General features: G+C 42.4%; 1 protein-coding gene across 2 annotated transcripts in view; it reads left to right on the top strand.

The window, feature by feature from the left end:
• The window catches only part of LOC105186837 (uncharacterized), a 44,217-nt gene that overhangs the window by 19,846 nt on the left and 1,923 nt on the right, over positions 1-22,448 (top strand). The window contains exons 1-4 of one of the 2 annotated variants that reach the window (XM_025298693.1): positions 10,147-10,752; positions 10,835-10,930; positions 16,542-16,727; positions 21,068-21,085. In XM_025298693.1, coding sequence (XP_025154478.1) covers positions 10,846-10,930; positions 16,542-16,727; positions 21,068-21,085 — 289 coding nt within the window. In that variant the 5' untranslated portion in view covers positions 10,147-10,752; positions 10,835-10,845. Of the gene's footprint in view, positions 1-10,146; positions 10,753-10,834; positions 10,931-16,541; positions 16,728-21,067; positions 21,086-22,448 lie in introns of those variants that run through there. The other variant, XM_025298692.1, reaches the window with a different exon arrangement.

Below are 22,448 nucleotides of genomic sequence, written 5' to 3' on the forward strand. Positions count from 1 at the left end.
ATGCAGCGAAGGTAAAGCTTTCTTAATGGAGTGTCACAAAGTTTGATATTATCCTAGATATCATTCGGATGTCAGGTTTACCCTCGATGTGGAGCACACGGTGTTGAATGTAGCGCGTATTCAATCTCAAATAAATATTACGACAGTGTGACGGTGGTGCGGTGTGAATTGCAAATTCTCGGAAAAGGAGACAGAGAGAGAGAGAAACGTTTAGAATATAAATTTAAAAATGTTGTCCTGTGCAAACTGCAAATACCTCTTCTTTTTCGTCCAGAAGTGATGACGAGTCACGAGAGAGAGAGAGAGAGAGAGAGAGAGAGAGAGAGAGAGAGAGAGAGAGAGAGAGAGAGAGAGAGAGAGAGAGAGAGAGAGAGGGAGAGGGAGAGAGGGAGAGGGAGAGGGAGAGGGAGAGAGAGAGAGGGAGAGAGAGAGAGAGAGAGAGATCTAACAAAAAATAAAGCGCTGTCAAACTAGCAGGAAAGAAATCGTCTGGACTTTTTATGGCTCGCCATCGCACTCTTCTCATCGTTTAACTGTGCGATGATAAAAATAACGAAATAGGCGCGAGCTCTACTCATTGCTCAATCGTTTTGCACGCGATTTGCACCGCATCGACTTTCTCGCACGAATTCAAGAGTAGGAGCGTTTAGATAATTAATCAATCGTATTTTCCCCCGACCTGATTCACCGAGGGCCTTTAATGGCCATTAAGGCCATTAAGGATCTAATGGTCGGGAGAACGTTTTACGAACGTCTAATGGATGCACGAGACTTACATTGGTTGTCGGGAATAGAGTCTCACTCTCAGCTCTAATGCACTGTACACGAGCGACATGATCCGGCTGCATAACGTAGCCGCGGAAACACGCAAAATAAACGGTGAGGAGAGCGAGGGACTTGCCTAACCTAACCGACATATCTGATTGCTTTAACAGCTTTGGACGGGGACGCGCTTTTTTCTCCGAACCGATGACGGGTCTTTTGCCGGCGAAAATCGATACTTTCGCCGTCGCACTTCCGACGGCGATTCGCTCGTGCTCGACTCGCAATTATCCGCGTGTTCTGTAATTACCTATCAGCCGGAAATTGAATATGCTTTAATAGAGCGTGCACTGAATGTGACACGCGCGTTGCTTCGCGATAAATTCGGTTTACGTGTACTCTTTTAACGCCATTTTCAAGCGTAATACGGGCGAGCAAACATCGCGCGCTTCATTATGAGCTGCGCGTAGTTTGCATACATATCGAACGGTTGATGCAGCGGTAGTCACATTGAATTTACGCCGCGAGAAATGGCGGCCGGGTCTTATGATCTTTCAATCTTACGACGCACTGAGATGTTCGGCTTGAAAAGCTGGCCAAAAGTCAATTTTCTTAAAATCATTCCTGCTCTACATGAGTGACTGTCTTACAATTAGACAGTTGAATATCTGCGGAATAATGGGACCGGAATAATGCTCTTGTTCATCCGTGGTAACATGAAGTGGTTTGGTTAGTTGGAATTTGGACATTATTCGTATTGCACGCATCAATTCTCAGTGCTTTATAACGTACGATCTTCGATCAGAATTTTAGAGTTCTTAGAAGCGGCAGCGCGAAATTTTTCGTTTTAGATCGTTCCGCGGAAGGTATGAAGAAACGTTTTAGACTATGTTTATTACAATTGAATTATCATTCACGTAGATATACGAGTTTGAAAATAGCATTCAATAATGTATCTTTTTGCGTTCTCGATGTTAAACTCGAAGGATTTAGTTATACTTCAGGGTATATACCTGTTACATTTCTTGGACGAAATAAAAGAGTAATCTCTCCGGATTTTTTAATATCTCTCCGGATATTTTAATATTAGAAAAAATTAGCCGCGGAAAACCATGGATGTAGTTTTATTAATTATTTTTGTTTCCCTAAACGTAAAGGTTAGGTTTTGCCCAAAGGTTATTTAGACATGAAGTTTCCTTTTGTTTCTTTTTGTTTATTTTGTTTCCTTTTGTAACATAGATATAATCAACAGACTTCTAGTAAGTTCTGACTCGTTATTAACAAATATAAGACTCGTACCAAGAAAGAAATCTAAATCATTTGTAAAGGAAACATTGAATATGCTTCTTCTCAGTGACCCCACACCAAGGAGAAGAGATATTTCAATAGATGAAAATGATGTTGATTCTGAGGATGGAATACACTCATTAGACGAAGAAATTTGGAATTTTGTCTAGTTGAATACTTATTGATGTGCAATATTATGCTTTCTTAATTATTAAAATATTTTTACATATATATTTGCATTTTATTTCATGAAAAACTTATACAAAATCTTTATAATAATCATATATATAATTAGTAGCGCGTTTTAAACTGAAGTTCGTCAAAAAATAATTTCGGCCCACTTTTTGGTACAAACGTCCCACTGTGCGACGGTGCAAAAACACGATAGCTGTGTATTGTTTCGAGAAGAGAATTATAAACTCGATCGCACGCCCGATAAATTTCAAATCGATCGCGATGAATGTGTAATCAAGCGCGAATATCGACGACGGGTCGAGCGATTTCGTGGGGGAAACCGATAGCGTAGCGACGTCCGTCTTTCGACGTTTAAAAATATGAAAAAAATAAGCGAGCGAAAGGAAAAAGAGAGAAGAGAAGCTCGAGGAGCAGATTACGACGATGGCTTCTCCTCGTCGTTTCTATGAGTTTCACGAGACCCGCGAAAGAAATTTTTCGTAGCTCGCTGTAGATTTATACAAACGCGACGTAAGCTTTTCTCCTTTCCGCCCCCCCCCCTCTTTTATACCATTACTCTCTTATTCATGCATTGTTTACTATCACAATATTTTCTTGCCCGGCGTATCTTACTCCGCGATTGTGACTGTCTATGAATATTTTATCCAATTTTTCGAAGCTTCGAGTCCCCTTTCCCGCGGTGTGCGCGGAGTATGTTCACGCAAGATAAGTCGTAGTCATATTCGCGTTATAGTTATTCGAGAAACGACCGAAGAGCGAGATGAGGGAGAGAGAGAGAGAGAGACAGAGAGAGAAGCGGATTTCGATGCTTGTGCGCAGGCGATTCCTTTTGCCAAGCTAAACGAATAAAATATGAGAATCCCGAGCGTGACCTAAAACGTCGCATCGACAGTTGTCAATCACGGAAACAAAGATGGATGGATACCTCACATCCGCGATAGCTTCTAACTCGCGACGGAAATAACCGACCACTCGCACCCTTTGGGAGACTCAGGCGCGCGCGATAAAAGTTGCAATTTAATTATCTCACGCCGCGAGAAGCGTTGCAATTTGTTTGCCGTTTCTTCGCGAGAACATTCGCGGTGATCGATCGCGGAGCATATTCTCGTTCTCTCGACGAGAAGGGCATCCGTTGAAAATTCAAAGAGTTCGTTTACTACGGCCGGACGTAATGGGACGAAATTGAGTTTAGACCCAAGTTGGTACATATTAGAAGAGATCGTCGCGAGAGCGATATCGTTTTCGCCGGATAAACCGTGTATATTTTTGCATTCGCTCCACGAGACACAAAGTGAGTACCGTTCAATTTTTGCAGAGAAATATGCCGTTGTTCGCTGAGCCCGCGGGAATTCGAAAATAAATTGCTCGTCGAGAGACATGCCCTTTCGGCCTCGGTATTAAAAACTTATCCTTTGCTCGCGTGAAAAGAGCGACGCATCTTTGACAAACGTAATAACAAAAACAAGTCAACTACGCACATCGTATTTATGAATATTTCCTTATTATTCCTTATCACGATTGTACAATTTCTGTCGATTCCCGCTCGTAAACGTTTCGTGAAAAATTCTCGCCGTTTCGAGGAATGCGAACGATTCACCTGCTGATACTCGAAAGACTGCGCGGAAAGCGAGGGAAGCGGGATTTATTTTTGCGGATCGCACGGGGGAAGAGAGAAGGAGAGGAATGTGTTTAGGTCTCCAATTTCACGTCACCGTGACACTTCTCAACGTCGTTTTGTTCCAACGATTTCGAAGCGAAATTACGTTCACGTGACATTCGGGGTTCGAACTACAAAGGGCGACGTGACGTGCAAGTGTAACTAACGCGCCGCGTACGACGCAAAGGATTTGTTTCGGCAGACGGGGAATTAATTGACTGATAATAGCCTCTCGCGAGGAGCAATTAAGGATTGATAACCACGTCGAGCGGAGGATTTCCTTTGCTCGCTAACGAAGACAAGGCCTTCCTTCCGCCTCGCTGTGCAACGTTAAGAGCGAATCTATTTAGAGACTGCTGCCGGAGCGATTAAAGTACGTTTAGCATCTCTAATCTGCGATTAGCAAACCGATCCTCGCTTACGGCCTAGAGAATCCTCGGGCCTTGACCACGACCTTCCTGTGCCTTCCTGTGCGAGTTAGAAGTGGCGCGGACTGGCCGCGCGTTTCTAAGTTCTAATTTCAGTGGTGATGTGGCAGTTAAAGGTCAGAGATGAGGTTTCGTGTTCGTGACCCAAAGAGAGATAACAAGAACGTGGAACGGAAGTGGCGGAAGGTGAGAGAGTAGGCTGGATAAATCGCGCAGTTTATCAGCGCGGTAATCGAGGTTGCCCTAATTAATGGAAGTGCATGATAGATGACGCGAATTAAGTGACCTCCAGGAGCAAAGTGAAGCCGACCGGCCTAATGAGAATCGTACCAGTGACCCACAAGAACGAAAGCGGGCGCCCTCATAATGTTCGCGCTTATCGCGCGAGTTTTTATCTACTCGAATAATCGACTGCCGGTCTGAACTGTTTTGTCGGGTGCCTCGAGTTTCTCGTGCGACGCGCGTGACACTTTCACACCATTCGTTCAGACTGAACAAATTATTATTATATTATTATGTGTTCTATAATTATTATTATAATTCCGGATTTTAATTTCGGTTTCCCCAAAGCACAAACTTTTCCTCTTGGAAGAATACCGCCGTCCCCACGGAAGAATCTCCCAAGGAGACGAATTCCTTAAACAATTCGCAAACAAAGCTCCTGATAACAATCAACACCTGCTGGAACGCGAATTGACAGCCTTCAAGACGAAATTTGTATTAAACGATCAAACAATGGAGGCGATACTAAATCTCGCGTAACGTCGGATGTCGCGTGTCTTTTGTGTATGCAAAATGGAGGTACTAGGTAAGATGGCCCGCTCGCACTCTCGTTAGCTTATAGCGTGTGCATAGACGCGATGCATCTTGCTTCGCTCATGGTGCTGTTATTAATTGGCCTGTTCTTTTTAACTGCGCTACTGAACTGGTGCAATAAGTTAAAGTGAGAAAAAGTATAGTTGTCTCATTCTAACTTATTGCACTAGTTCCGCAGTGCAGAAGCTGAAAAGAATAGACCAACTGTGACGAGCCTAACCAAACATCTCGCCTGTTTCGAGACCGCTGTACTCAGCCACCCTTCTACATAAGCAATATAAATACCTTGACATTCCGCGGAGTTGAGGAAACATGGAGAGCATCAACTTCCCGCGATCGTGTGTAACGCCCGTATTCCGATAGCGTGCCAAATGTGGGAAATGCAGATAAGTTGTTGGACTGGCTCATGGGGGGGGGGGAGGGAGAAAAAGAGGCAGGGAGAGCTTTCGCTGGCTTTTAGAAGTCACGAAATATGCACAGCTGTCGCAAAAGATGAAGACCTTTTTCAGCCTTCGATTTCCTGCCTGCCAGAAACGAGACGACTGTATTCTCACGTGCAGAAATACAAACGGAAGATCTCGCGGAGAGAGATTTGTTCACCTCGCGGGGTAACCAGATCGTCCCGTGAAACTTGCCGTTTCCCCCGACCTTAAGCCCGCACGGAAAGCTCCGGCTACCGCGATATGTAACCCGATATGTCGTTTCAGCGATCGAGAACGATTCTCTTGCGAGATTCCGGAGCCGCTCGATCGTGTAGCTCCGAAGAATCAGTGGAATTGGCTCTTCCTGCTACACGAATATGTTCCGTGAAATGAGATTTTTCATACGGACACGGCTGACCTACTTAGATAAGAAGCACGTCGTAGCTATCATTTTCTGGAGACCGGCGAATCTCGTAGACTTTCACGAAGGCTGCATCGAGAGGAGAAAGCTTCTCCTCTCTGACTTTTCTCTCGGCCTCTGTTAGCCAACTACAACCTAATGGAACGATCCATCTAGCTTGACAGCGCGAGGACGTCGTCGATATCTGAAACAACGCTAATATCCTTCGACATTCATCACTATTCTATTAACTCGATCAATTTTTCACGTATCTCGCAACTGTCAGATCTCGCGACGGACGACTTTTTCACAACTCTACCTCCTTCCCCCAGAGTGATTCGGAAACTCGTGCCCTCTTCGTCATATACCGTCGAGTCAAATATACCGAGCTGTCCGTATTCTCCGCATCGCGTTGAACCCCTTTCAGATATTGAAACGAGACATGTCTGCGCTATTTTATTACACAACGATTTTCGTTATCGCGTTCGAAAAACGCGCGCATATTTCCTCCTAACCCAAGCCTGCCAAGCCCCTCGAATAAATCCCTCGTTCTAAATCCTCCGAGCAAGCCTCCCAAAATAACTGATCCCGTAATTGGTACACGAGGACCACTCCCCGCTACTTCTCATAATTAAGGATCCTGCTAATCTCGTTTTCCCGTTCGAGGGCGGCGATCTCTTTCTTTTTGCCCGACTTCAGTGCGCCGCGCCATACGCCGCGCAGATTAAGCGAACGATCGGCGAATTCTCCCCCTAGGTGTAAAAGAAAACTCACGAGATACGATAACGGCGCCCTTTCCGTTCGAGCCCTTCGCCGCCGCCGCCGCGAATCTTATTCCCGGTTAACGTTCCTTCAAGCTCTAGCGTAAGCAACGTATACAACCCCGAGCGATTTATAGCGGCAATATTCGTCAAACCACCGTGAAGGAAATAAGGGTGGTCCGATAAAAGGCAGGCGGAACCGGGAGAATCGGGGGGAGGGGGGGAAGAGATACGCGATATTCCGCGGCCGATCTCGCCGACTAACGAGAGTCCCATCCCGCCACTGCAGGTGGCGGAATTAAAGACGCTGCCGCCACAATATAAGAAAGAACAGTAGGTTCACTCAACACAAAATAATGCGAACGGTCGTTTGTCGCGCATGACCGAACTGCACAATCAACAATATGGCGGCCAATAGCTGTCAAAATGTGTAAGTGTAAGCAACGATTAATCATATGACCAAATTTTTAATATAATATTGTTTTATTAAAATCAGTAAAATGAATGAAAGAGGTGGATATAAATGCTGTATATAATAAACTGCAAAAGTGCAAATTTAAACTTGCAAAGTGTTAAATTTTGTTTTAATCAAAATGTGTCCCCTTCGAAACAGTATACTATAAAAAAAGGCGGACCTCAATATCATTTAGTTTTCGAGATTTTTTTACCTGTTACGTTTGAAATTTAGCACCCTGTATATATATATACACATCTTTCTATATTATAATTAGTAATATGCTATATATTATTAATTATAATATTATTAACATATTATATTAATAATGTATTAATTAATAATAGTTCATACTTTTATATTATCTTATAATGCACATTATAGATTTGATAGTGAATATTGAAAAACAGCAATAAATCTGTTTCAGCTACTATTCGTTGTCATTCAAATTATAACCCGCGCACAACCAATATAACCAATATAACAAATGGCGGTCTTGTAGCACCTGAGATCAAAAGCACCGCCACCGAGTGAACCTACTACTGTTCTTTCTTACACTGTGCTGCCGCGGTACAAGCCACGCTGCTCGAGCAAATGGCGATTCCTCGAGCGATTCCAGCTTACGCGAAAATACCCCGAGTATATTTCGGTCTATCAATGTGTCGATTTAAAGAGATGTCGCGCGTGAGCTGCTGCTGCTGCTGCCGGTACTCGATAACGCGCGACGACGTCGCGACAACGTCGGAGCGTGGGATCGATCGGCGGAATCGGTTCGAATTCGTGGCCGCCGCAGTCGGGAGATTAACCGCCTGTAATTCGTACTACGCCCTAACTGCGCCAGCTGGCCAGGCTGCCTTTACGCGCGCGCGCATTATCCCGCATTATCTACCTCTGATGTCCGGCGATATCGCAAATTCTCGAAGGCTCTACGGCCCGCTATTATCGCGCCTGGATTTCGCTCGCTGCTACGCTAGGTGAGAGCTGGCCGCGGTTGCTTTTCGCGTTAGATATTATAATGAGCCGCAGGCAAGAGTGCATCGTGCAATTCCGCGGCGAGCGAAACGCATGGGAGCAAATGCGATCTTAAGGAGAGCCCTCGGAATACATTTTCGCGCCAAGCGAAAGGGACAGAGAAAGAGACTTCGAGAGAAGCATTCGAGGTTTGTCCGCGGCGGAAGGACACTCAGGAAAAGTGTCGCCCGAGACTCCGGCGATATCGTATCTTCGGGGTATTTTCGGGGACGGTTCTCTTTCACGGATCTTTACGTTCGCGACGTTCGCGCAATTCGCGGTGAAAGTGATCGCGAAAGTAAAAACGGACTCGCGTATACGTATTTTTGGAACCGCGCGGCCCTTTACACAATTTCATCAAAGGTATCTCTGAATATTTAGCGTCACCGCGGCAGAGATATGGAGATGACTCACGCGATCCGGAATTACACACTTTGTGTGCGCATGTGTGTCTGTGTGTGCGTATCAAGAAACCGCCCTCGTATTTTCCGTCGTACCTTGAGTTGAAAGCATGTAATATTAATAAGAGAAACGATAATGACGGAGTGAGTGAGCGTACCAATCCAAGTTTGCGTACGATGTGCGTCATGCGAGTATCATCATCCCGAGGAAAGTTTGGAACTTTTAGCGAATTAAGTCATTCAAAGGACTGGAAAGAAGTTGATATATCGGGTGTATCTGACCACCCGTCCATCTCGATTATTTTGTAAACGCGACATTTTAGAAAAAATGTATCAGAAAAAAGTATAGTTTTAAGGGGAACATAAAACGGTTGTATCAGTTTGTTTATAGAAAGTGGCGTTTGGCGCCACTTTCGAGATATTCACTGATCATTACTTTTCTTAAATAGAAATCCCAATTGTTTATTATATCATCTTTTTCTGCCAATTAATTTGAACAATTTTTGTCTAAAATATTTTTTTATTTGCCTAATATTTTTTGAGATATTTAAGGAAAAGTTGGTAACTTTTTCAACATTTAACTTACGATAACTCGCTAACTGCTTATTGGAAGAAAATATGGTATAAGTAAACTTTTTTACTCTATTTAGTCTCAAGAATATATTGCTGTAGTAATGCCCTAACTTTTGTTAATTTATCGATTTCTGGAAATTTTAAAATTATCAAATTAGTCAAAAATCAGGGCTCTATTGTAATAATATATTCTTGAAACCAAATACAGTAAAACGGTCTAATACCATTTTTTCTTTCAATAAACAGTTAATAAGATATCGTAAAAGTTAAAATGTTAAATGTTGAAAAAGTTACCAAATTTTCTTTAAGTATCTCAAAAAATATTAAGTAAATAAAAAAATGTTTCAGACACAAATTGTTCAAATTAATTGGTAGGAAAAAATTATATAATAAAAAGTTGGGATTTCCATTTAAGAAAAGTAATGATCAGTGAATATCTCGAAGGTGACGCCATCTGTAAACAAACTGATATATAGTTGTTTTATGTTCCTCTTGAAACCAAACAATTTTTCTCTGAAATATTTTTTTCTAAAATGTCGCGTTTACAAACAAATCGAGGTGTGGTCAGGTACACCCGGTATATTCCATCGACGATTCAACCCGGTAGTATGGTGAATATTTCGAAACAAATATTACCGCGCGCGCGCGCGCACGATCAAACACAAGAATATTCGACGTAGTCTCGCCACGTAATTTGAATCCCGGGTAGCCGAGCAAATCCGTCACACCAAAAGCGCGAAGATATTTGATTTTCTTGGGTTTCGATTCCTCCGTGTGTGCCGTCTGGAAGGTGGTGGCTCTGCGTTCCCGACGAAGCGTGAACACCGCCAACTGGATCCCCCGCGCGTAGTCGGTCTCGCGCGTTTCAGATCAAAGCTCATGGCTATCGATTCTTGCTGCCCCCCCACCCGCCCTCTCTCTCTCTCTCTCTCTCTCTCTGTCTCTCTGTCTCTCTCTCTTTTTCTCTGCTCTGCCTAACGACGAGCTAACCGCGTTTATGCCTACGACGAACGGCACGAAAAAACCGCCACCGTGTCACTCGACACCGGCCGAGAGTTTCGGACATCCGCTTGGTACAACGAGCCGTCCGCGTCGGTGTACTTATCACAGATGACAGCGACACACTCGCTGATGAATCGCGTCGCGATCGCGATAGAATTTCATGCCCGACCGCGTCTCGTCCAGTCCCGCGTGTCATCTACGCCTACGCGTGGCAGTATTGAAGTACAGCGACGAGAAATACGCCGGTACACTGCAAACCCGAGTGTGTTATTTTGACGCGTATAAGCGTCCTTTACGCGTATCTTGTCTTGTCTGAAATCACGTTGTTTAACGCGTTAAGTGATATCGAAATGCATCAAATGACGTGATTTCAGACAAGACAAGAAACGCATGAGGAAAGCTTCAGCTTATACGTGTCAAAATAACACACTCGGGTTTGCGGTGTATTCTGTGCTACCCCCGCCGGCCGTAAATACCCCGGGCCTTGCTCGCGCCCTCGGATTATAATCTCCTCGTCTCCTCGGTTTTCACTTTCGATTCTACTTTTTACTGCACGGCCACACACGAGGGGGATGTAACGCTCGTAAGTCTCGCGACGCGTGGTGTAGCGAGGAGTGCCAGCAAGAGTCAGCTCAAAGGTGGATTTTTTTTCCGTTCGGTTGCAGAGCGAGGGAAAATGTCGGCCGAGGTGAGGGCTCGTCGACCCACCATGCCGACGATTCCGCACTCCAAGAGACCCACGATCCTGGTGTATCCGACGGGTAAGAATATAGTCATAATACTAACTCGATCGAATTACGTCTAATTCCGCGGACGGACGCGGCGGAGGGCCGTTTGTTTCATTTCATTGTCGTTATGTCGCATCGCGCTCATCTCGTTTCCTATTGGGAGTACAAATTAGTTCGGTCCGTTTTTTTGTGTTAAAGATATATTTATTTCAAAACAAAATGAATGAACGGATCAATTAAAATATTTTCCATCGCTGGCTACTACTTTCTCCCACTTCTCAGGCAATTTTCGAATTCCATCTCGAAAAAATGACTCGTCTTTTGCGGCGATCCAAGTTTGGAGCCAATTTTCGATTTCTGCGAAAGAAGTGAACCGGTGACCTGCCAAATCGTGCTGCATCCTTCGGAACAACCAGTAATCAGAAGGAGCAATGTCCGGAGAATACGGCGGGTGCGGTAAAACATCCCATTTGAGCGTTTCCAAATATTTTTTTACGACTTTTGCGACATGAGGCCGAGCGTTGTCATGAAGAACGCCTTTCAACGTCTCTCGGTTTCAGTTCATAAAGCACCCAATTTCCTTTGTTTTTGAATAATTCCCATGTCTCTCAATCGTACGGAAACGCTTGTTGAGCGTTGATCCCACTCCCAATGATTCTGCAAGCCTCCTCTTGCGTTTGACTCTGATCTTCTTCGAGCAATGCCTCTAATTCTTTGTCCTCGAATTTTTTTGGCTGTCCAGAGCGAGGCTTGTCTTCGACGCTGAAATCTCCAACCTTGAAACGTCGAAACCATTCCCTACATGATTTATCAGTTGGAGCAGCGTCACCATAAACTTCAACAAGCATTCGATGGGCTTCAGCTGCACTTTTCTTCCAATTAAAGCAGAAAATTAAAACCTCCCGCAAATGCTGCTTGGTTAACACAAAATTCGACATTTTCAACACTGTAAAAAGCAAGGTTTTTGTATGAAACTCAAAGCGATATAAACTGAATATTATTGGCAGATGTCTAACCTCTCTGAAACCGCCAAAATTGGCAGTCACTATGAACCATTCATAACAGCCGGAGCCATCTTTTGAAAACGGACCGAACTAATTTGTACATCCAATACATGCGATATATATCGGGCAACGAAGGATGTTGCTTAATTAGACACTTGTATGAAGTGTCAGGTTTTCGCCCGCGACTCTGACAAACTACTCAAACGAGTAGTTGAAGGAGGAAGGCGCAGCTGGGAGAGACGGAGAGGGAAACTGACAACGGGTTGTGATAATGTAATTAGTGTCAGCCGCTCGCTTGTTGTGCAAAGTGAATCGCGAGAAACACGAGCCCGGTTTAGAAGCTAATACAATTAGACAATGACATTATCCGACTTGTGTTCGTCGATTAAGGAGGTTTGGGGCCCTGTCGTGATAAATCACCGTCACTCGCTTTCATCGATAAGCGGATCGGCATGGAAATAACACGGGAATAACGGGTAACTCCGGGTTAGCCTGAGTAATTTGAAATTGATTTTTTCGTAACGGCGGCTCGAGAGATTCTCAATTAAATCTTTTTGGACATAAAGAGGACACGCTTCCGGAGAAGTAAAGTGCTTTTAGCGTGTCGGCGAAGTGACAGAATCATTTACGTCACGACTTTTTCTCCCCCCCCCCCCTCTCTCTCTCTCTCTCTCTCTCTCTCTCTCTCTCTCTCTCTCTCCGTCTCCCTTTCTCTCTTTCTCTGTTTCTATCTCCCTCCATCGTAGTAATTACATTGACGTGAAAACTCCCCGGGAAGGAACTTCAGATTTCGCGTAATCCGCAATTGATGCTTCATTCAAACCCCTGACAATGTCCCTAATTTGCAACTAGGGAGAAAGCACGGCGGAAAATAGCGCGTTTCTGAAACACGTTCGCGTCACTGATCCGGAAGCAAATCTTTTAATTTCTGAAATAATGCCGATTCGAAGACAAATTCTTCCATTTCTAGATAGACCCGAAACGCACAGTATAAGCGGAATATCCAATTCACAGGGAATATTACAGTAATTTTTTGTGAAACAAAAAGTGCTTCACTCGTACGGGTACGTTAATGTCAATAATCTTAGTAATAATCTTTCAATAATAATTGCATTTAAGTGTAAGAATAATCAACACATCAATATTTCTCGATCACTCACAACGAACGAAACGTCAAGAAAATCTCGAGCAAATTTGCGTTTTTATCATTTTTATCATTTACAATACTATTGCAAAAATAAAAGTCGCTTATTTTATCAATAAAGAAGGAGTCTTGAAAAGAGATTGACGTGCCCTTTTACGTTTCACACGAAGAATAATGTATACTGAACACAGAGTAAGACTTCCGTGTGTTGTATGCTAAAGAAATAATAATTTAATTCAAGAAAGAAAATCCCGAGGTTCTTTTGTTGAAACGTAAACATTCTATTTCGTTATTTATTTCATTGTATATCGTTCCCCGACTCACAAAGAATTTTAATAAAGATGATTCCATTACACAATCAAAGGAGCCCGGATTTAAGTTCTTTCGTCCATACAGGCAAAAAAGTTTTCCGATCGATATATTCCTCAGAAAGCTTGGCCTCACAGCTCTCGCTAATTCTGGCGAAATAGTAATCAACTTTGCTCTCGCTACTCTTCAAAATTTCACGTACTGACGAACTTCCTGAGTCGAAATTGTGATTCTACGTTAATCCTGCAAATTCCGTCGAACTTGAAGGACTAATGGCGAATCTCCCTCGAGATATAACGCTGTACTGTACAAATTACTTAACGACATTTTCGACATGTTGAGATTTAATCATTTACGCTGGAATGTAACATGTGTTACATACACGATGGCTCTTTCGCGGAAAACAAAGATGACAAAAAAACGCGTATGCATAATTTATCCTTATGCAAGAAACTTGTAATGTTACGAAACGACCAAACTATTAAAAAGACACTTACGCAAGAACGTCTATGTGAAAATAATAACGAACAATTTGAACAAAATCTTAGGGAAAGCAAAAGGTTAAAGCGGGTCGTAATGCGTTGCGAAATTCTATGAACGGTTACTAGCGTAAATGATTAAAGAAAGAAAATTGAAAATTGCTACAATTGCTCCAAAACTTTTGTTATAAATATTTTTTAGAAAATAGATATAAATGCTCAATCTATATCTTTAACTTAAATATGTATTGTGATGCAATAATTGACCAATTTATTCAACTGCAGATAGAATATGTACGATAAACAAATATTAAATAATTAATATGGGTAAATAATCGGAATAATGGATAAATAAAACAAACACTACTTAGTCTGCTTAATGTTTCTTTTTCTTTGGCGTCGACAGTTTCGATGAGATTTGAAGTTCTTAAAGGATTGGGTAAGGAAAAAGCTGTAGAAACAAGATTAGTCTGTTCCGTGAATTGTGGTCTGTAACAACGCTGTGTGTAACGGTAAAAGTTTGAATTCGGATTCCACACAATAAACTAGAAGCGGAGAAGTAAACATTGGTAGTTCAGAATGGGATGTTTCTTACAGCACACTGAGCATCGTTCAGTGCGCTTGCTGTACTTACATCAGGTTTTTAAGACCGGTATGTATAGTTGTGTAAATTATGTACAATTCTTATTTGAGGCAATATAATCAATTTCAAGATTGTTTCTGTGTGCCGTCGCCCGGCTATTCGGATATAGAAAATTTCCTGTTGCGTAAAACAATGTAATAAGTATGAATACAAGTGACACGAGTGCTCGCAAATTTACGAAGCCTTAATTATTTGTCAAAATGAAGCTACAGTTATTTGCCCAATGATGACCAACTATGAATACCGGCTTAAATTTCGACTCGGGTATCTTATTCTTGGCAAGTTCGTCATATGTTAAAATCGGAGACATGCTGTGTCTTCCATGATAAACTATTCGACATATTTGGAGATACATACTTACGTAGTATGACGTATCGCTGCCGGCAGACATCGCATCCCGGCATCCTGTGTCACCGTCCTCAGCATCCTGATTCCTGGCTGCTCCCTTGCGGCACACACACACACACACACACGCATATCACCGATTCTCGCGTAGATCCGACTCGATCGGAGTAACGCGTGTTAATGAACGCGATATCAACGCGGCAACTCGGTGAAAAACTCGTTTTATATCGACGGGAATAGTAAACATCTCAACTTTCCCCCCCCCGACCCCTTTCGACATACAATCGCGCCACATCGCGCCTGTGTGTACGCCGATTCGGCACGCAACGACGCGGTCACGTGGCGCGCAAAAACAATAGGCGCGGTAAATGGCACTATCGGCGCTATCGAAATATTTGGGATTTTCGGCACGGCCGAAACTATCAGGATCGTGCGTACCGGAAATTTCGCATGCTGCACTTCACGATCGTCGTCGGGTAATCTGTGATCACTAATTAACATTGCGTTTCCGATCGAACCGTAGTTTCATTGTGGGAGTGCCTCGCCACGATGACAACCGGAGCCAACTCTAGGGCAGGATGCAGGAGCCGGGATGCAGCGGCATAATCGATGAGGAGGCTCACGTCTCCTCCTCTTACATCCTTGAATCCCTAAATCTCCTCGAAATTTCCAACGCCCATGAGAATAATAATAAAGAGATTGCGAGAGAAGATTCGTTATTTTATTTATCCACTTTCCTGTTACTTTCTAATCGTTTGTTGCATTGTTGAATTATCTAATATTTTCTTATCGTACACATATTCTATCTGCAGTTGAGTAAGTAAGTAATGTGATTGATGTACCTTTCGTTAAAACTAAACATAAAGATCAATGCGGATGAAATATTAAGACAACTGAGTGTTGAGATAATTTTTAAATAAGATCTTCATTAAATCACGGCATGGAGCAAATGAGAGAATAACGTGGAATAGGTAACTATGCATAATACGTAGTAACATCAAATAGCCTGATAATAAGCCAATTTTTTCCATCGGTTTATCAAGTTTAATGGAATTTGCAAATTAATGTAAAACCATAACTTTTACGCGTGTTTCGAAACAGAGAACATGCTTCTTTTTGGTAAAAAAAGTTTAGTAAAGAAAGTTACTTCGCGAGTTTTAATACGAACCACTCTCTCCCACCGTTGATACGGCATATGTTTTATATATTATTAAAAAATGTGAAAAACGCGGTGAAATAAAATTAAGAGAAAGCACGTATGAAATAAATTCAAATGCGTACAAATAAACGTTCTCTTTTTCTTTTTGCTTATTTAATTGTCGGTAGCGGAGCAGAGAGTTATAAAATTTAGACAGCGACGAGTGAAATTCGTTTATGCCGAGAACTATTTGATCGTGCAGCTTTGATAAACTTGACATACGAATTTGCTCATCACGTTTTCGACGCCGTCGAAAATATATTCGCAACAAGGGGGCTTTCAGAGAAATATCGTGCCGTAAGTTTTCAATTGTCGAGAACGTTGTCGCGTTAAGTAACTAAAATGGTTTCTCGCGCAAATGTTGCCGGTGCCCTCGAGAACTCGGGGGCGGGGGGGGGGGGGTTTCATCGCGGCGGACAGAAGAAGTGTTGTTTTATACACGCGGGGAAATTATATGCGCGCAATAGAATAGCTTGATACAACGGAATTACCGTTACTTAAACTTCGCGTCGCGTCTTTCAGTTACGCCGGAGAGTATAATCATACCCATCGTGTCCTGCATTCTGGGGTTTCCATTGCTGGCGTTAATGGTAATTTGCTGCCTACGGAGGCGAGCGAAACTCGCCAGGGAGCGAGCCCGGCGAAGAAACTGTGATTTGGATCATGGCGCACTGAGCCTCGTCCGTTTCAGCCCGGTTCATCGTGTGGGTGAGTAGCGAGTTTAAAAGTGAAACTAGGACACAGGCGCGGCGCACGCGGAACGGATATTTGCCGTATGAATAGAGACCCAAATCGTTCGCGCAAAATTAAATAAAGGTAGCTAACTGATCGCGATAGGATGGTGGCGAAACTGCTACGGGAGAACGGCTGGATGCGACGAGATTATACATACATTCAGTTTTTCATTGGATTTCAACTTGGTAATCCCCACGTGCCTAACGTAAAAAAACAAAAGAGAGAGAGAGAGAGGGAGAGAGAGAGAGAGAGAGAGAGAGAGAGAAAGATTAAAATACATATTTTGATAATTTCCGAATGTGTATTTTAACGCCGCGAGATTATTATGCTTGCAGATGTTTCGACGCACACATTTTTCCCGGAATACATTGCCTAACATTACACGGTAATAAAATATCGCACGTTGCAGAAATTTTCGATGTTCATTATGGCGAAACGGTGCGTACAGCGATATCGAGGCGCGTTAGCAATTTATATCGGTATCTATGAGTAATCGAGGAAATATGAAATTCGCGTTATTTCATTTATTGTTATTTTTGTCGTTTCAATAATGGCCGCGTTGTTTCTCTCCCTCGGATTTCTGATCGGCCGAATGCACGCACGCGCGCATAAATATCCGTACGTAAACGGAATAGTACGTAGGTAGGTAAGCATCATCCGGTAGTGTGCGCAGCTATTGGAATAAACATAAAGTGAACGGAAGAGGCGCACTAAAGCAGATTGAATGCCCATCTGCATAATCGGATTCTGTGTTCATGCACTGACAGTGGTTATTTTTAGCTTGAAACTACGCTAGAGACGTGCGTTCGGTACGGGCGAATGTTATATGCTCGAAAAATTCTCGAATGAAATGCTTCATGCGCTGCCTCGCACGGCCTTTTTAAATCGCGCCAATTCCGACTTTATAAAGTTCGCGGCACGGGGAGAACACGCGCGTACACGCGGAAACACCGCTCCTGGATTTACAGATTGAACGCGCGTCGCAGGTAAAATCGTACGTCGTCGCCGAGAAAGAACTTCCGCAAAAAGGGTCGATTTTTCGCCCGTTTTTTGGTCCTCGATTTTGGAGTCGAATTTTATGTCAAAAGATAGTTCATGATGAGACATTAATTACAGAAAAGTTTTACGTTGAGCATACGATTGGTTTCAAAGATGTAGAGGGTCAAAGTGGTCATTACCTACTAAGAATGACACTAAGAACTAACAACGCTTTACGGCAAGAATTTTTACAAAATTCGGTATCTATGGGTTCTTTGAGTTGCTGATTATGAATCTGATGTCAGATTTTAAAAATTCAAGGTTGCCGGTGCAACATGGCGTACACGCATAGTGAAACAATCATTTACTTTTATTGGAACTTTATTATGTTGTGGTTTTTCTTGGCTAGCTGATTGCGAATTTTCTATTAGGTTTTCGAAAGTAATTTTTTCAACAATTTTTTAGTAGAAAAAGTTTATTTTGTTTTTTCATAAAAGAAATATCAAATTCAAACTGATACGTTACATGATGCATAAAGGATAACGTGATAGTTTTATTTGTTATATTTAGAAGCTTATCTTGCCTTTATTGGCTGGATAACTTTTTCATCTTGCCTTCACCGGCTGGATAACATTTTTATCTTGCCTTCATTGACTGGATAACTTTTTCATCTTGCCTACACTGAAGGTAAATGTAAATCTGATAGAAAATTCGCAATCAGCTAGCCGAAAAACCCATAACCCCCAACATAACAGTTCTAATAAAAGTAAATAATTGTTTCACTATTTTTGTCCGCTATATTACATCCGCCATCTTAAATTTTTTAAATCTGACATTGAATTCGTAATAAGCAACTCCAAGATACCAACCTATAGATACTGAATTTCACAAAAATTCGTGCGATAAAACGTTATCAAGTGTCAAACTTCCTTAGTAGTGACCAATTTGACCCTCTGTATCTCTGAAACCAATCGTATGCTCAATGTAAAACTTCTTTGTGATTAATGCCTTATCATGAGCTATCATTTCGCATAAAATTTAATTAAAAAATCGGGGACTGAGAAACGAGAAACTTTTTTGCAGAGGTTTTTTTTCTGGCGCCGCCTCTGAAGGCACCTCCTTAAAATCGAGAGGTCGCGAGATCGCGACATGCGAAATGGATTCCATGCAGCACGCGGAAATAAATCTCACTAACCCGGAAAATCGCCGGCCCTCTTTCACGATATCGCGGCGAGACGGATCTGTCGCGGCTTCGTATCAAAAATGGAATCTTATGTCGCACTTGATAATCCATTTCCGAGGCGCGACGCGCCGTACGACGAGATACGACTTGGAGCCCGGGGCCCCATTTTTCTCGTAACCGTGCCGCGACGTCGTGGCCGCGTGAGGATTTCACGTGTGCACGTGAGCTTCCACGTGGCCGGAAATCGGTATCGTGGATCATCGCGTTATTATTCCGTCAGCTAGACGTCACCTCGCTCACTATCGAGTCGCACATCGAATCGGAAAAATTCCTCCTTATCCTTCTTTGTTGTTTGAACGATAGTTTTGCGCTGAGCGAGGGAGAGATACAGCGACGCTAAGCTAAAATGCGATTCTGATGTCGTTGCGGGAACGTTCGCATATTCTAATACACCTGCCGACTCGGAACATTTACATATCGTTTTACGGGCGCATCGATAAACGATCGCATTGCTCGGGCAAATTTATTCACTTTATCGTCACCCCAAACTGCCTGCATAAATTGCCGTGACGCTTGCAATTAATATCGCGTGTATTGTATGAATAATCTGTCTAATTTAGAATACGTTTGCCCTATATATTACGGTGCTAAAGGCCGACTTTGATGGACGGTTTTTGTTAAAATCTTTATGAACTCCTGTGAGTTTTAATCCACGATAATTGAGGATATTTATTTAGCACCAAGCCAGCCAATTATTGGAATTTATCGGACGTAATAATAACACATTTGCACGAATGATGCACGTTATATGAAACATCCGCCGATATAATATCAGGGAAATTTATTTGCAATAATTTTTTCGCATGAAAACTTATTTCTCCAGGCTGAAAATATAATTGTAAAACGCGATATGTCGATATGAAATTTCCCGATATTTTTACATCGGATTTATTCATTTGAGTTCATTCATGTCGCTATTTCGCAATTTGCTCGTACACCCGCACATCTAAAAATATACACACGTTAAAATAATCCCAGCGCTACGATAGCGCATTCCTGTCATGAATATTACAATGCGGTGCATAATAGAAATATGGGAAAACGCGTGGTAGAAATAAAAATAAAAGGCCACGGAATGACATTAAAGTCGCGCGCGGGGCACGCGAGAAATTCTCATCAAGCGGCAAGGCTCTCGCGATGTATTCGGATTTATAACTCGCGAACTCGTTATAGCGTGTCGACGGGCACGCGAAAGAAGAAAGGATCGAGAGGTCGGGCGACGCGTAACGCGGCCCGAGCGCGGCCGAAAGGCGGATTTATTTCTTGCACGTACTACTCTAAGCACGTTCGGCCGCTGGCAAAAAAGTTTTTCTATATCCCCGTCGCGAAGTCTATGTCCCCTTGCGTACAAGGCGCCGCCCCACCGCGTGTCCACCGCGACCGCCGGTCGACCGAGGTCCCGATTTATGACAATCGAGGGCCAGTAGACGGTCGTTTGGGGTCACTGTCTTAGGGTGCGCATAATAGCCCAAGTATGAAATTTATCGTTCGAAACTAACGAGGGAGGGTCGGGTCGCGTCGGCGAAATGCGAAAGGCGGACACATATTATATGAGTATCGCGCGGCCGGAATGTGCGCGGATGCTCGACTTTCCGTTGAAATTTTCCCGCGACGAGCAAAACACCGTTTGAGCGTGTCGCGGTTATTATCGCGTAGCGCACGGCGCGTTCGATTGTCGTCACAACCCACAACACAATCCCGGAATACATCTCGTGACGATGACAACGTCGCGAATCCTCCGCACACACCGATACGATGCGCGCGCGAAATACCAACGGGAATATTAAATAACGCCGAAGATCAATATCGTTTAATTAATTACTTCGCCAAACGAGTTGACCAATCGCAACGTACAACGCACGCACACTTTCGAGGGGGAATTAAATTTCGCTAGGCGGACACGCGAAAATTCGACGCATTAAAATATAAGGCGCATTAAAATATAAGAATAAGAACGGCCAATAACCTTGTATATTTGGTTACGACACAAAATGCATATATTTTTCAAGTAAAGCCATACTCAGCGAAAGCTAAAATCTCCGCCCTGAGAATAAAAGCGTCGTTCACGTTCGTTTGTTGTTGGCAAACGCAGCATCGAGAGAGGACTTAGGTAAAATATAACGTAGTTCTAGTAGTTCGTTTCTAGAGATCTGTGCTCGGATATGCATCTCACGGAAATTATCATTTTTGTTCTCTCATTCTCTTCTTTCTTTTTATCGTTTACCACTTCTCCCTGTATTGTTTACGAATGCGAAAGCGCACGCTGGCCGCATCATATCGTATGATTTGATTAATATCAAGCTAGAAAATTAATTAAACTTGTGCGAGAATGTTGGTGAAATGCAAGCTCATGCAACGTCAAATTTGTATGCATTGCAAAATATTTGAATAAATGCTTGAGCGTATCAAGGGAGAGAAGAGTTATCCTTCGTTATACTTCATTTATTTCGCGGGAATACAAATCTGCTCGTCGCTGCGTCTTTCTCATGGTTTGCTCTCGCAAGAAGAGAAAAATCACGGTAAATCAGATTTGCATGGTTCGTTTGCATAAATTAGCTTCGCCAGCGTAGGAATCTTAGATTCTCCTAGCTGATTTAAGTAGAACTTTCCGGCGTGGAAAGTTTCTCGGTCGACGTATTAGCAGATTGAGTCTCCGGTAGATATACGTAGATATAGATATTTTTCGGAAATTTCGAAAATATATATATATATATATATACAGAGTGTCCGAGTTTTTTTGGAAACGAAAAATTGTGAAGATTAATCAGATCAAACTGAAAAGAAAAGTCAAGTTATCATTTTGCAAAAATCGCAATAGTTATGAAGTTATCGATGATTGAAAATGAAATTGAAAATTAAAAACATTTAGAATTAAAATATAAAAATAATAATGGCAAGTAATCTCGTATACTTGGTGAAATCCGTTACGACACAAAATGCATATATTTTTCATTGTCCCTTTAATTGATAACCTTAATTAAAAATTTGCGTACTTATTTGCAAAATGGTAAAGGATTTTTTTATTCAGAACCTAGCTACATTTATATGACGGCTATTACATCTAGCGATAAATATGAGTATATCTTGAACTTTGAACTCTGAATTTTGAACCTGTCGCTAGGCACAATAGCCGTCATATAATTGTAGATTAGGTCATTCGGAACAAAAAAGTTCTTTACGTTATTTTGCAAATAAGCACACAAATTTCCAAATTATCAATAAAAAAAGCCTCTAGATGCGATTATTTTTAATCATTAATAATTTAATGACTATTGTAATTTTTGCGAAATAGTACTTGATTTTTCTTCTTAGTTTGATCTCATTAATCTTCACAATTTTTCGGATCCAAAAGACCCCGGACACCTTGTATCATATAACGTTCGCTGAAGCAGAGCGGTTGTGACAAACAACAAAGAAGAGGAATAATTTTTTATTCCTATTACATCAAACGCATTCGCACGTTATTATTAATT

The sequence above is a fragment of the Harpegnathos saltator genome, unplaced genomic scaffold (assembly GCF_003227715.2).
Source record: "Harpegnathos saltator strain DR-91 unplaced genomic scaffold, Hsal_v8.6 scaffold235, whole genome shotgun sequence".
Lineage (NCBI taxonomy): Eukaryota > Metazoa > Arthropoda > Insecta > Hymenoptera > Formicidae > Harpegnathos > Harpegnathos saltator.